General features: G+C 35.9%; 1 protein-coding gene across 1 annotated transcript; it reads left to right on the top strand.

The window, feature by feature from the left end:
- Positions 1-436: 436 nt before the first annotated feature.
- On the top strand, positions 437-12,204 carry LOC127115259 (myosin-6). The gene is made up of 12 exons (XM_051046844.1): positions 437-479; positions 659-716; positions 791-892; positions 971-1,008; positions 1,177-1,303; positions 1,394-1,564; positions 1,659-1,790; positions 1,883-1,992; positions 2,163-2,223; positions 2,371-2,548; positions 2,648-2,850; positions 12,127-12,204. The coding sequence occupies exons 3-12, from the start codon at positions 803-805 to the stop codon at positions 12,202-12,204; spliced, it is 1,188 nt and encodes a 395-aa protein (XP_050902801.1). The 5' UTR covers positions 437-479; positions 659-716; positions 791-802.
- The last annotated feature ends 532 nt before the right edge of the window (positions 12,205-12,736 follow it).

Raw genomic sequence — 12,736 nt, 5'->3', positions numbered from 1 at the left:
ATAAGTCCATGTGCATTTCCAGTTTATAAAGCGCTTTTGGAAAGCCTTAGAGAGCGCTTTCATAAGCGCCCTCTTAGGCCCCCTTTAGAGGGCGCTTTTTTTCCACAAGCGCCTTCTAAGGTCCCCTTTAGTAAACATTAAAATTATAACATACTGCGCATTTTGTTATTTCACTCTCTGTTATTTTCGTTCTTTTTCACGTTAGGATTCTCACTGCTACGATTTTCGCTACTTCTAAGGCGTTCTCCTTCCACCTCTGTTAGATCTACGACGTTTCCTCCTTCTATTAATTCGTTGTTAGCTGTTCGATTTTGACACCATAGGTATTTTTCTAATCTTCATATTAATTGGTTTCTCTTCTGACGTTCGCTATTGTTCATTTTTTGTTTCATTTTTCTTGGTTCATACATTTATTGAGTATTCTCAACAATAATTGGAGTTCTAGATATATACGGATTCGAGAGTTTCAAGACAAACAGGTTCTTAATCTTAACCACCCTCTTGCCTAATTTTATATGAAGTTTATAGACGTATGCACATTTGGCCAATCTCTGTGATCGAATTTTTTGTGTTCTCTATTTACATTTTTCGTATCTATTTACTTTTGAACCACAATTATTGTTCTAACAGTAACTAACTTTACATCGGCCCTGTTCAGCTTCGAGCAATTTTGTATCAATTTGACAAATGAGAAGTTACAGCAGCATTTCAACCAGGTTTGATTTTTCTACTATCTCCTGGTAAACAATTTCTATAGACTCAGATAACACTTCATTATTTCATTATGCAGCATGTCTTCAAAATGGAGCAAGAGGAATATACAAAGGAAGAAATTGATTGGAGTTATATAGAGTTCGTTGATAATCAAGATGTTCTCGATCTTATTGAGAAGGTGCAACTCACCCTTGCATTTTTGTCATTTTAGAAAAGTTCTATCAGTTTGTCATCTCATTCTTGTTTATAACTTCAGAAACCTGGCGGCGTTATTGCTCTTCTGGACGAGGCCTGGTATGTATTAAATGACAATAGTTCAAATATTTGTATTATAGTTAATGGTTTGTTTATGTCATTTTACATAATGTAAAGTGGCGTTAGCGCATGCAAATATATATACTTTGAGCAATAACTATGTTTTATAGTCATTCTTTTATATATTGTCCTGCTTATTCTTTGTAGTATGTTTCCAAGATCAACGCACGAAACATTTGCTGAAAAGCTATATCAAACACTTAAGGACAATAAGCGATTCAGCAAACCGAAGTTGTCACGAACTGACTTCACCATCAATCACTATGCTGGTGATGTGAGTAAAATACATTTTGGTCTACGCAGTTATATCAACCATGAAATAAAAAGTTAAAAGCTTAGTATATATGTCGAACTTTGATTTCAGGTCACGTATCAAACTGATCTTTTCCTTGATAAAAACAAAGACTACGTTGTTCCGGAACACGCTGCGCTGCTCTGTGCTTCCAAGTGCTCCTTTGTTTCAGGACTTTTCCCACCTTTACACGAGGAAAGTACTAAATCAACAAAGTTTTCTTCTATAGCCACTCAGTTTAAGGTCGGTTTTCTTTAAACATGCATATGCTTGAAAATTATAAGTCTTTTGTATATAACTATTGATCATTGTTATTCTTATTGCTTATGGAATGAAGCAACAACTGCAATCTTTGCTTGAAACATTGAGTGCGACTGAGCCACACTACATTCGTTGTGTAAAGCCAAATAATCTTCTTAAGCCGGGGATATTTGAGAACAACGATGTGTTACAGCAGCTTCGATGTGGGGTGAGTTCAACCCCCATATTAGCCTTGTTCTTTATTATGACATGAATATTTTTGTTTCAAGTTACTTCAAACTCTGTGGATGCCTTTTACAGGGTGTAATGGAGGCAATTAAAATAAGTTGCGCTGGATATCCAACTCGAAAGAACTTTGATGAATTTGTTCAGCGGTTTAGTATAATGGAACCTAAGGTTCTAAAATCATGGTATTTACTTCTCCTTTTTTCCGTGTTTTCTTTTTCTGATCATACAGATGAATGTGATTGTACTGAACATAATTAACCACCTAGATTGTTGTCACGAAATTTTTCCGGTTTTAGATGTTCAAATAACACAACTATATCTGAAATAACTAATAATAAATATATATCTGCAGTCCTGATGAGATGACGGCTTGCAAGAGACTTCTAGATAAAGCAAACCTTAAAGATTATCAGGTAGTAGTTCTTATCTTAATCTCAGTTATAGCATTTTTATTTGCTCGCAGGTTACATTGAATCATAGATGATGATGCTAAAAAATTTCGAACACGCTATGTATGATAATATGGATTGGAATAAAATGCTGTTTGGGTTTCTTTGCAGATAGGAAAGACAAAAGTTTTCCTGAGAGCAGGTCAAATGGCAGAACTAGATGCATGTCGTGCCGAGGTCCTAGGAAGATCCGCAATCGTTATTCAGAAAAAAGCTCGCACATATATTTGTGAGAAACAGTACAAGTTATTGCGATTTTCTGCCATAGAACTACAAAGGGCTATTAAAGGTATCAATTATTTGAATCCTTTTTGATACTATGTATGAATAATCTTGTTATCCATTTTCTAAGTCATTTAGTTTTACGTATCCTATGAACTTAACATAGGACAACTTGCAAGACGTCGGTATGAATGCATGAGAAGGGAGGCCGCATCTTTGATAATCCAGAAACAAATCCGCATGTATCTTTCGAGAAGTGCTTATAAAACTACCTATTCCAAAGCTGTTTGTATTCAAATCGGCATGCGAGGAATGGCTGCTAGAAATGAACTTCGATTCAGGAAGCGGACCCTAAGAAGACTGCAGCTAGCAAAAAAACATACATCTCAGAGATGCTTTTGCTACTTAGTTTTATTTCTTTTTAAGTTATGAATTGGTTGTATATTTAGAATCTTTAGAAGTTAAACGATTATATATCAGTGGATTGTTGTATATGTATGGATTGTTGTATATAAGGCTTGTTGAATGCAATGTGTGAAAAAGGGCTTCAAATTATACAGTTTTAGGTGTACTGCTTCAATATACAGGTTGTCTAAAATAAATAAATAAATATAGCGTTTTTAAAAATAAAAAATAAAATAACCACCCACTTTAGAGGGCGCTTTCCAAAATAAGCGCCCTCTAAACCCTTTAAATTTCCACTTTAGAGGGCGCTTTCCAGTAAAAGCGCCCTCTAAACCCTTAAAAGTTTCCACTTTAGAGGGCGCTTTCTTTAAAAAGCGCCCTCTAAAGTGGCCCTTAAAGGGCTTAAAGAGCCACTTTAGAGAGCGCTTTCACCAGGAAAAAAAGCGCTGTCTTTACCTATGCCAGCGCCAGATTAGAGGGCGCTTTAAAGCGCTGTTATAGGCCAAAAAAAGCGCCCTCTTTTCCCTTATTTGGCGTAGTGAGTTTTCATTCTAAGTTCTCCTTTGATCATTAACTACTAACATTAACCTCTAGTTTCTATCATTGTCATTTATAGGGATGGAAATGGGTAGGGTTTGGGTAGGGTACTATAGTACCCGTCCCCATATCCGCAGTTGAAAAAATCCCCGTACCTGAGCCCATACCGCTTGGGTACCAATATTGGCACCCGTGCCCGTACCCTATGGGTATGTAAGTGCCCGTACTCGTACCTGTTACCTGCAATTCTAATAAAAATAAATATGTCAAGGATAAAATATCATATTATTTTATGTTTTTAGCAACATTAAAAAGTTTTTAAAAAAATTTACTATTGAATTATGAAATAAATGATCACTTATATTAAACATGTAGTAGTTTAAAATTGATGTATTTTTAAAAATTGACACACATTTATTTTTATATGATAATATAAATTAAAATATATAAATATATATTGTATGGGTATGGGGCGGGTTGGGTACTAAGGTGTCCATCCCCACATCCATCCCCGCTTATTTAAGTGGGTAATTACCCGAGATTTGCCCGTACCCATGTATACAGGTTATTACTCTACCCGTTATGGGTATTTTTGTGGGTACCCACTGGGGATAGGTCAAATTGTCATCCCTATTCATTTATATTTTGCAATTTATCTTATGCATTCTAACTCTCATCCATCATCATTATCATTTACCTCATGCATTTTATTCATATCCTATTATTTATCTTCTACTTTGTTATTTCATTTCTTGCTATCTAATCCATGGAAAATAACAAAAATATGATAAAATGAAAGACCGAAAAGAGTAATCTTTGGAGACCTAGAGGACTTGTACGATCCCTGGTATGGCCCCTGGACTATTGTGATTCACATATGCTTGACTTGGATTTTCATGATGGACTTGTAATCTTTTATTGCAAAAATGGAATTCATGGCACTATCCTAGGGAGACATGTATTGATTCCATTATCCACTTTTTTAGCTTAGGCCACTTTGCATGCACAAGGCTTTCTCTTGGGCTACCTTACAACGAGACCTTTTATTTCACGCATTATCTCCCTTGTATTTTTCATGTATCTCAATCCCCATTTGTGAGCGGTGCTAATACCTCCCCCTTGCATAACCAACTTCAGAACCCGAATTTGGTTGCGAGACCATTTTCTTCACCTTTAGGGTTTTATCAATATTTTCCCCTTCCTCTTGTGTTGTATCTTTGAGCGTGTGATGCGCTCGTGTATATTTCGCGTAGCATCACCAATATCACAGCTTGCAACACTTTGAGTTTCAACATCGACGAACTTCCCAAAGATGGATAAAATTATAATCATGCTCTACATGTAACGGTGATATACAAAAAGGATGCTTTAGCTAGAGTACTAGTAGAGACCGAGTCTTGTCTCAACGCCATGCCCAAGAGAACACTTTCCAAACTATCTTTTCAAGGGCCATAAATGAGACCCAATGCCTTGTGGTGAAAGCATTTGATGGGTTCAAGAGGACAGTAATCAGAGAGGTAGAACTACCTATCAAGATTGGACCACATGTATTCCATATCACTTTTCAGGTCATGGACATCAATCCTGCATATAGGTGTCTATTGGGGCGAACCTGGATACATGTTGTTAAGGTAGTGACTTCTACTTTGCACCAGAAGATGAAGTATGTCATCGACAACAAACTCATAATCGTATATGGAAAAGAGGATTTATTGATTAGTTGCTTGTCCTCCTTTAGATACATTGAGGCTGATGAGGATTATTTAGAAACTTCTTTCCAAGCTTTCTAGAGCCAACAATGCCATATTTATGGAAATAAAGGACCTTGCTGAGAAGACCAGATCATCCTTTGCATCTTTAAAGAGTTCAAAATCAACAATTGGTAGTGGAAACTCTGAAGGTTGGGGTAAAATCATCAATATTCGCAAGAATAAGGATAATTTCGCCTTAGGGTATGTGCCTCATGCTAGGAGATAAGCCTTGGTCCCTACAAAGGACCACACACGAAGCATCCATGAGGTATTCCTTAGCATATGCTACATTCATAGAGATCAATTCAGTGTTATTGAAGACGATATAACGAATGAAGAAATGTCAAATATGGTATATCAGTGTGAAGTCGCATTGGACAACTGGGAGGCGATTGAGATCCCTAAAAATTTTCCATTGTCAAAGTAATTTTCTTGTCTTTTTCAAATCCTTAGCTCTGCCCATGGCTAATGGATCATGTGTAGGGCCACTTTAATTTTCAAATATCATCATGATAAATAAAAGAAATTTTGTTCAATTCTTATTATTCATTTATTGCTTTTCTATTCAGAAAATGGCAATCAAGGATCAATGAGAGATTGTTCAAGCTGCTACAATAGTACGTGGATGTGTTTGCATGGTCATATCAGAATATGCCCGCTTTAGACACAAACATTGTTATGCATAAGCTTCCACTCCAACCAGACTGCCCACTAGTGAAACAGAAGCTTCAAAGAACAAGACCAAATATGGCTCCTAAGATTCGTGAAGAGGTCAAACGACAATTTGATGTTGGTTTCCTAGCAGTGGCAAAGTACCCTTAATGGGTGGCCAACATCATGATTGTGCCCACGAAGGACGGCAAATTCAGAATGTGTGTTGATTATAGGGATTTAAACAAAGCTAGTCTGAAGGACAACTTCCCTCTACCACACATTGGTACATTTGTAGGCAACACCGCTAAATTTTATGCCTTCTCCTTCATGGATGGTTTCTTAGACTATAACCAGATCAAGATGGATCCAGATGATATGGAAAAGACCATGTTCATTACCCCCTGGGGAATGTTTTGCTACAAAGTAATGCATGTTGGTCTCAAGAACTCAGAGGAAACTTAGCTGAGAGAAATTGTCACCATCTTCCATGATATGATGCATAAAAAGATTGAGGTTTATGTCAATTACATGGTCGCTAAATCTATGAGTGAAGATGACCATATGGACCATTTTCAAAAGTTGTTTGAGCGCCTCAGAAAATTCTGACCGCGATTGAACTTCTCTAAATGCACGTTTGGTGTTTGATCAAGAAAGTTGCTCGGCTCATTGTTTGTCAATGAGGAATTATGGTAGAACCTAACAAGGTCAGAGCAATACAATAAATGCATGCTCTATTTACCGAAAGATAAGTCAGAGGTTTCCGTAGATAATTGAATTACATCTCTAGGTTCATCTCCCATATGACTGCTACGTGTGAGCCCATCTTCAAGCTGTTTTAAAAAGATCAAGCATTTGAGTGGAACTTTGGCTGTCAAAAAGCTTTTGAGAAGATCAATTACCACTTGCAAGAGCCTTCGATTCTGATTCCACCTATTCAAGGGAAGCCACTCATCATGTATCTGACTATGCTTGAAGGATCAATGGGATGTGTGTTGGGACAACATGATGAAACCGGCAGAAAAGAACATGATATCTACTACTTAAGCAAAAAGTTTACAGATATGCCGCATGTCGTTAAAGGCAATACATAATTTTTCATACTACTTTGTTGATCTCCTAAATGGATCCGATATAGTACATCTTTAAGAAGCTTGTCTTAATTGGAAGAGTTGCCCGTTGGTAGACGCTATTGTTTGAGCACGACATCCAGTACGTAACCCAAAAGGCTATCATTATCTAAGTACCTTGCACACTAGCCAGTCAAAGACTATTAGCCATTGAAATTTGATTTCCCATACGAAGATATTATGGCTATAAAAGTTTATGAGATCCTTGGACCCGATAAAGGACCCGAACCAGGCCCTTGATGGAAGTTGGTGTTCGATGGTGCCTCAAATTACCTAGGACATGGCATTAGAGCAGTTATAATCTCCCCGGAAGGTGGCTACACTCCTTTTACAACAATATTGTGCTTTAATTGCACGAATAATATAGCGGAGTACGAGCCATGCATCTTTGGTGTTGAAGCTACAATTGACCTCCAAATCAAAATCCTCGAGGTGTATGGAGACTCAACTTTGGTAATTTATTAAGTCAAAGGTGAATGGGAAACTTATCATCACAAGATGATCCCATATCACGCATATGTTGTAGAATTGATGGAGTACTTCAATGACATTGTCATACACCAATTTTGTCCGGGTATTTTAAATTCATCTGATACATGTCCATTTGTTGAGGTTTGCATTTTTAGACATATACATTTTATCATAAAAAAAGTCACAATAATCATTCATATATGCGTTATAGTAAAATAGTCAACATTTTACATGTTGAAGAAATTGACTAAAATTTCATTTTTTTTCATTATACATTTTTAAAAATAAATTCATGATCATTTGATGTATCATCAAAATATCCATTTGAATTTTAGTAATCATTTTCACGCATCATAAAACAAAAATTAATATTTTTAGAATGTCCAAAATATCTCTCATTTATTACATCATTATTTCATGCATTTATTACATCATTATTCACTCTTTAATTAAATAAGTTTCTAGAAGGCACTCATACTCTTTATATAATTCCTAAACTACCATTTTTAGAGTCTATAAATAAAATCATTCTTATTCACAAATCTCACCACTAACCATTCACAAAAGCTAAGCCAAAAATCTCTTCATTTTTCTTCAAGTCATTTCTTTCTTTCTTTATTGAATTTTATTTTAGGTATGCTCTTATGCTTGTCATTTATTTAATTATATTTCATTTTTATTCTTGCTTCATTTATTTAGTATCTTAATCACCACCATTTTGCATGGAAACTCAATTGATTTTAAATCAATAGTTGAAAAGTGTTCTTGAACCCCCATGAGCAAAAGTGATTAAATATGATTTAATTTTTGTTTATTTAATTTTCTTTTCATTATTATTCTTGTTACACTTAATTAGTACCTTAATCATCATCATTTTGCATGGAAACTCCATTGATTCAAAATCAAGAGTTTAAAATGTTCTTGAACCTCTATGAACAAAAGTGATTCAATATGATTTAATTTTCTTTATTTAACTTTAGTTGCATTATTATTTTTGTTGCACTTAATTAATCACCACTATTTTATATGGAAACTCAATTGATTCAAAACCAAGAGTTTAAAGTGTTTTTTAACTTCCATGATCAAGAAGGGTAAAATGTAAATTGATGCTTGTTTTACATAAATAATGTATCCAATAACTTCCCAACATCACCCCGAGCATGAATGCATGATTCGTTTTTCATGAGAGTGAATAAGATGACCGAATCAAGCACATATATGTTGCTGCATTTTTGTTGATTTTTTTTATTGTTGTTCATTTGCTGATTCTAAATATAATATTATGTTCGTGAGATTGATTAGATAAATTTTCATGATTTATTTGCTTAATTTCGTGAAAATTTGAGAAAGTTATGGTGTTTTTATGTTTTCGTTTGAATCTTTTTTCTTCCATTTTTTTGCTACGAGAATAGTAAGCAAATATGGGGTTGGGGAATACGAGTCTCCCCCCACACCCCCGAATTGCTCAGTACACCCCTATGAGGCTCTCTTCTTTGGGTCTAGAATATTTTCTTAACTACGCTCCTAATTTTCAGTATGTTTTTGTCTTTTGTATATTTTTTATTTATTGTTTTCTTATTATTGTTTTATTTATTTATTTTTGTTTTTTCTTTCATTTTTCTTTAGTTTTTTTTAATTCTTTTACCTCATGTATTGATAGTTAGCCCCCCTCCCTTTTATTATTTCTTTTATTATTTTTATTTTTATTATTTGCTTTATTTTTTAGTTCATTGTATTTTTAGTTGATGCATAATTATTAATCCAAAAAGATAAAATGACTCTTAAAATTAACCTTAAAAAAATAAAAATATATATAAAAGGTGCTTGATCTACATAAGTACATTTTCAAAATTACATCAAAACCTTTCCAAAATAAAACCAATCGCTTAACATCCATTAACCTTCACAAATAAAATCAATCCTTTGAAAAATTCAACTTGGTCAACATCAAGCCATTTCCTTTAATAAACACCTCACGCCATTTCTCAAACCATTTCATTTTCGTATCACAAACAAAACGCTTGATCCAATGTCAAGTTCATTTTCCCAAATCATAATTCAAAAACACTTTCTCATTAAATACTTTATCAAATAAGATAGAAAAGGAACATGGTGGATACCACGAGCCCCGAAGACTAGAATTCAAGATGGATATCTCTCCCATCCAAGCTTTCGCCATTACTCAAAATACATCCAACATATCAAACTCTTTTCTCGCCGTCGTATGATTGATCCTCAAACCCTTTTCATAAACAAAAGGTATTTTTTCTCAAGAAGATGCAAAAAAATGTTTCGTCAATTGAACGTGTGAGTAAGGTTACGAAGTTGTCCATGAATGTTGATTTGTAAATACATTTGGTCATGATGCGAACGTCCCCTTCACCGCTTGTTTTGGGTAGCCAACAATATTTTTCGTCGATTGACACAAAGTAGCTTTCGCCAAAATTAACCAACAAAAAACATTTTCTACCAAAAACTACATAAGCCTTGAGTTCTCTATTGCACCCGGAGATACATAGGAGCAAGAGTTATAAATCTTGTTAGGCCCATTAACAAAAAAAAATAGGTTTAGTCCCCTTCGTTGAAAAATCCAAAAACATTTTCTATTTTCTTTTGATCCTATTCTTCTTTCCCCTTTTAATAACTCGAGAAACATAACATTTCAAGCTAACACTAACGCACACAACTAACCTAATGGTTCCCGCTGAGTAGAACAAACGCGAGGGGTGTTAATACCTTCCCCTTGCGTAATCGACTCTCGAACCCTAATATTGGTTGTGACGACCGTAATCATTGTCATTTTTTTCCTTAGGTTTTATCGGTATTTCCCCTTTCCTTTTTTAGGAATAAATAAAGTTCAGTGGCGACTCTATTCAGTCCATCATACGAACGTCGATTTCACTTTGCTAAGTCATGTTCTCACTTTTCAAGGTACGACAGATGGAGACTCTGCTAGGTAATACTGGTTCCCTAACTGAGTTAAGCCTAGTTAGGTCTTTTGTGTGCCTTTGTTTGTTTACTTGTGTGGCTTTTTTTATTTATTGCTTATATTATCTTTATTGTTATATTGATATAATTTATTGTATTAGTTCCACTATGTTGTGTTACTTAGATACTCTGATTGCAAACCTTATGGGAAAGACTCTCTACCCGAGTCTAGAGTGAAAACATAAGATAGAAAGAGGTTGTGTAGTGCGGGTCCCCGAGATGTATTTCTTGTAAGGGTCGGCACGAGAATCTCACTTAGAGTAGGTCCTTTGAAAATGTTGTCGCCCGACATGTAGTTGTTGTCAGCTTTGATGTTTTCGTGAGGATATATGAGTCTAAGAACCTTTGTAGAATATTGAACCCTTTGGCCAACTAAGATGATGGTCGCGTAGTACGGATCCCCCAAATATAGTTCTCGTAAGGGTCGGTACAAAGACCTCGCTCAGAATAAACTCTCTCGATAGAGTTGACATCCGATATGCAGTTGCCATAAGCGGCAAACATTCAAGCGAATCCATGACTCTGAGAACCATGTCTAGAACCAAAGTCGATGGTCACATAGTGCGGGTCCCCGAGATGTAGTTCTCGTAAGAGTCGCTATGAAGACCTCATTCATAATAGATTCCCTTAATGGAGTTGACGACCAGCGTGTAGTTACCGTAAGTGGCAAACATTCTTGTGGATTTATGACTCTGGGTTGTTGTTCGTTTATCAAAATACCTAGACCATACCCGGTGAGAACCCCTGTTATAGAAAACAATCAGATTCATCTGTTACCTCGGAACTTTGAACCCATATACTAAAAAACCAAAAAAAAATTACATGGCATATCATTGCATCCATTCCATTGCATTTGCATTTATCATCATGCATTGCATACCATTTCCAAAGAAAAAAACTCATTTTGTTTTTGTCTATAACTAGCCTGCCGACTTCTCGGCACCCATATTGAACCGGTGGTAGATCTTGAAGGACGTTAAAGCATTTGAAGCCATATCAAGCAGTGATAAGAAGGATTGCATAGTCCCTTAAAGGCCAAGTAGACCAGAAATTTGAGCTTGTGATAGCTATGTCAAATCTTTAGCATGTTGTTATGGAGAATGTTGGTCCCCCATTAGGATTTACTGTGGTAACTAACTTGATGTATGATCTTCCTCATGACTTTGCTCTTCAACAAGGGGATGTTCTTACTCGACCTCAACCAGTGCATATCTCGGTATCTAATGAAGTCCTCATGGTGTAGAAGACCTATATTGTTTACAATGATAAAGAGAATCCTCAATTCATAAGAAACATACCAAATTCTCAAAGTTCCCACATGGTGACGAAAGGGAAGCATTCTCAAATGAATGAAGTTGCAGAAACGGGTCATGACTTGGGGAAACGGTTTAGGGATATGGAAGGTTTTAACACGTTAAGTCATGATGACACGTGTTTAGTTCCAAACCTGGTTATACCTCCAAAGTTTAAAGTACCCAATTTCGAGAAGTACGGAGGGGATAGTTGTCCAAGACACCATTTGGTGATGTTCTGCCGGAAAATGACTTGCCATACTCATGAAGATAAGATGATGATTCATTGTTTTTAACACAGTTTGAGTGGGGCATTCTTGAGTTGGTACATGAAGGTAGAAAGTACCCACATCTAGTCTTGGGAAGACTTAGACATTGCCTTTTTGAAGCATAATAAATACAACTTGGACATGGCTCCAGACCGAAGGCATCTACAAAGCTTATCTCAAAAGAGCAATGAATCCTTCAGACGATATACGCAACGATAAAGAGAATTAGCAGCCCAAGTGCAACCACCACTCTTAGACAAGGAATTGGTTGATATATTCTTGGATACCTTGAAAAGCCCATACTTTGGAATAATGGTAGGCAGTGCATCATTAAACTTCTCTAAACTTATGAAAGTAGGAGAATGCATCGAGAGCGGCCTAAAAAGTGGAAGAATCCAACGTGCTTCGAGTAGTCGGACTAGCAAGATTGAATCTCTTAGCATTTCCCAAGAGGAAGAAGATGATGCCAATGTAGTTATGGAAGATGTTAAGTATTCCCATGGTGCACCAACGGAACCCTATGGTCCTCCAGCTTTTCAGTATCCAGTTTTCCCGATGCCAAGTTATCCTTATAGGCAACCAGAAATTCCTAGAGCACCGTCCCAACAACCTTGGATTTCTCCTCATTCAAATAAACAAGCATAAGGCTGAGGATATCAGAACTAGCATATGCCTCAAAATAATCTGGAAAGAAGGAATGTTCCTCTTGATCCAATTCCTATGATGTATAGTCAACTTCTGCAACCTTTGATTCAAAGCTC

This window comes from Lathyrus oleraceus, chromosome 1 (assembly GCF_024323335.1).
Source record: "Lathyrus oleraceus cultivar Zhongwan6 chromosome 1, CAAS_Psat_ZW6_1.0, whole genome shotgun sequence".
Classification (NCBI taxonomy): domain Eukaryota; kingdom Viridiplantae; phylum Streptophyta; class Magnoliopsida; order Fabales; family Fabaceae; genus Lathyrus; species Lathyrus oleraceus.
The sequence above is the reverse complement of the archived record's forward strand: the minus strand, read 5'-3'. Positions and strand labels throughout refer to the sequence as shown.

Coding starts and splice junctions, on each gene's coding strand:
- LOC127115259 (XM_051046844.1), top strand. CDS start 803: ATGGAGCAAGAGGAATATACAAAGGAAGAAATTGATTGGAGTTATATA. Junction 893..970: donor TTCTCGATCTTATTGAGAAG/GTGCAACTCACC, acceptor TTATAACTTCAG/AAACCTGGCGGCGTTATTGC. Junction 2,224..2,370: donor CAAACCTTAAAGATTATCAG/GTAGTAGTTCTT, acceptor GTTTCTTTGCAG/ATAGGAAAGACAAAAGTTTT.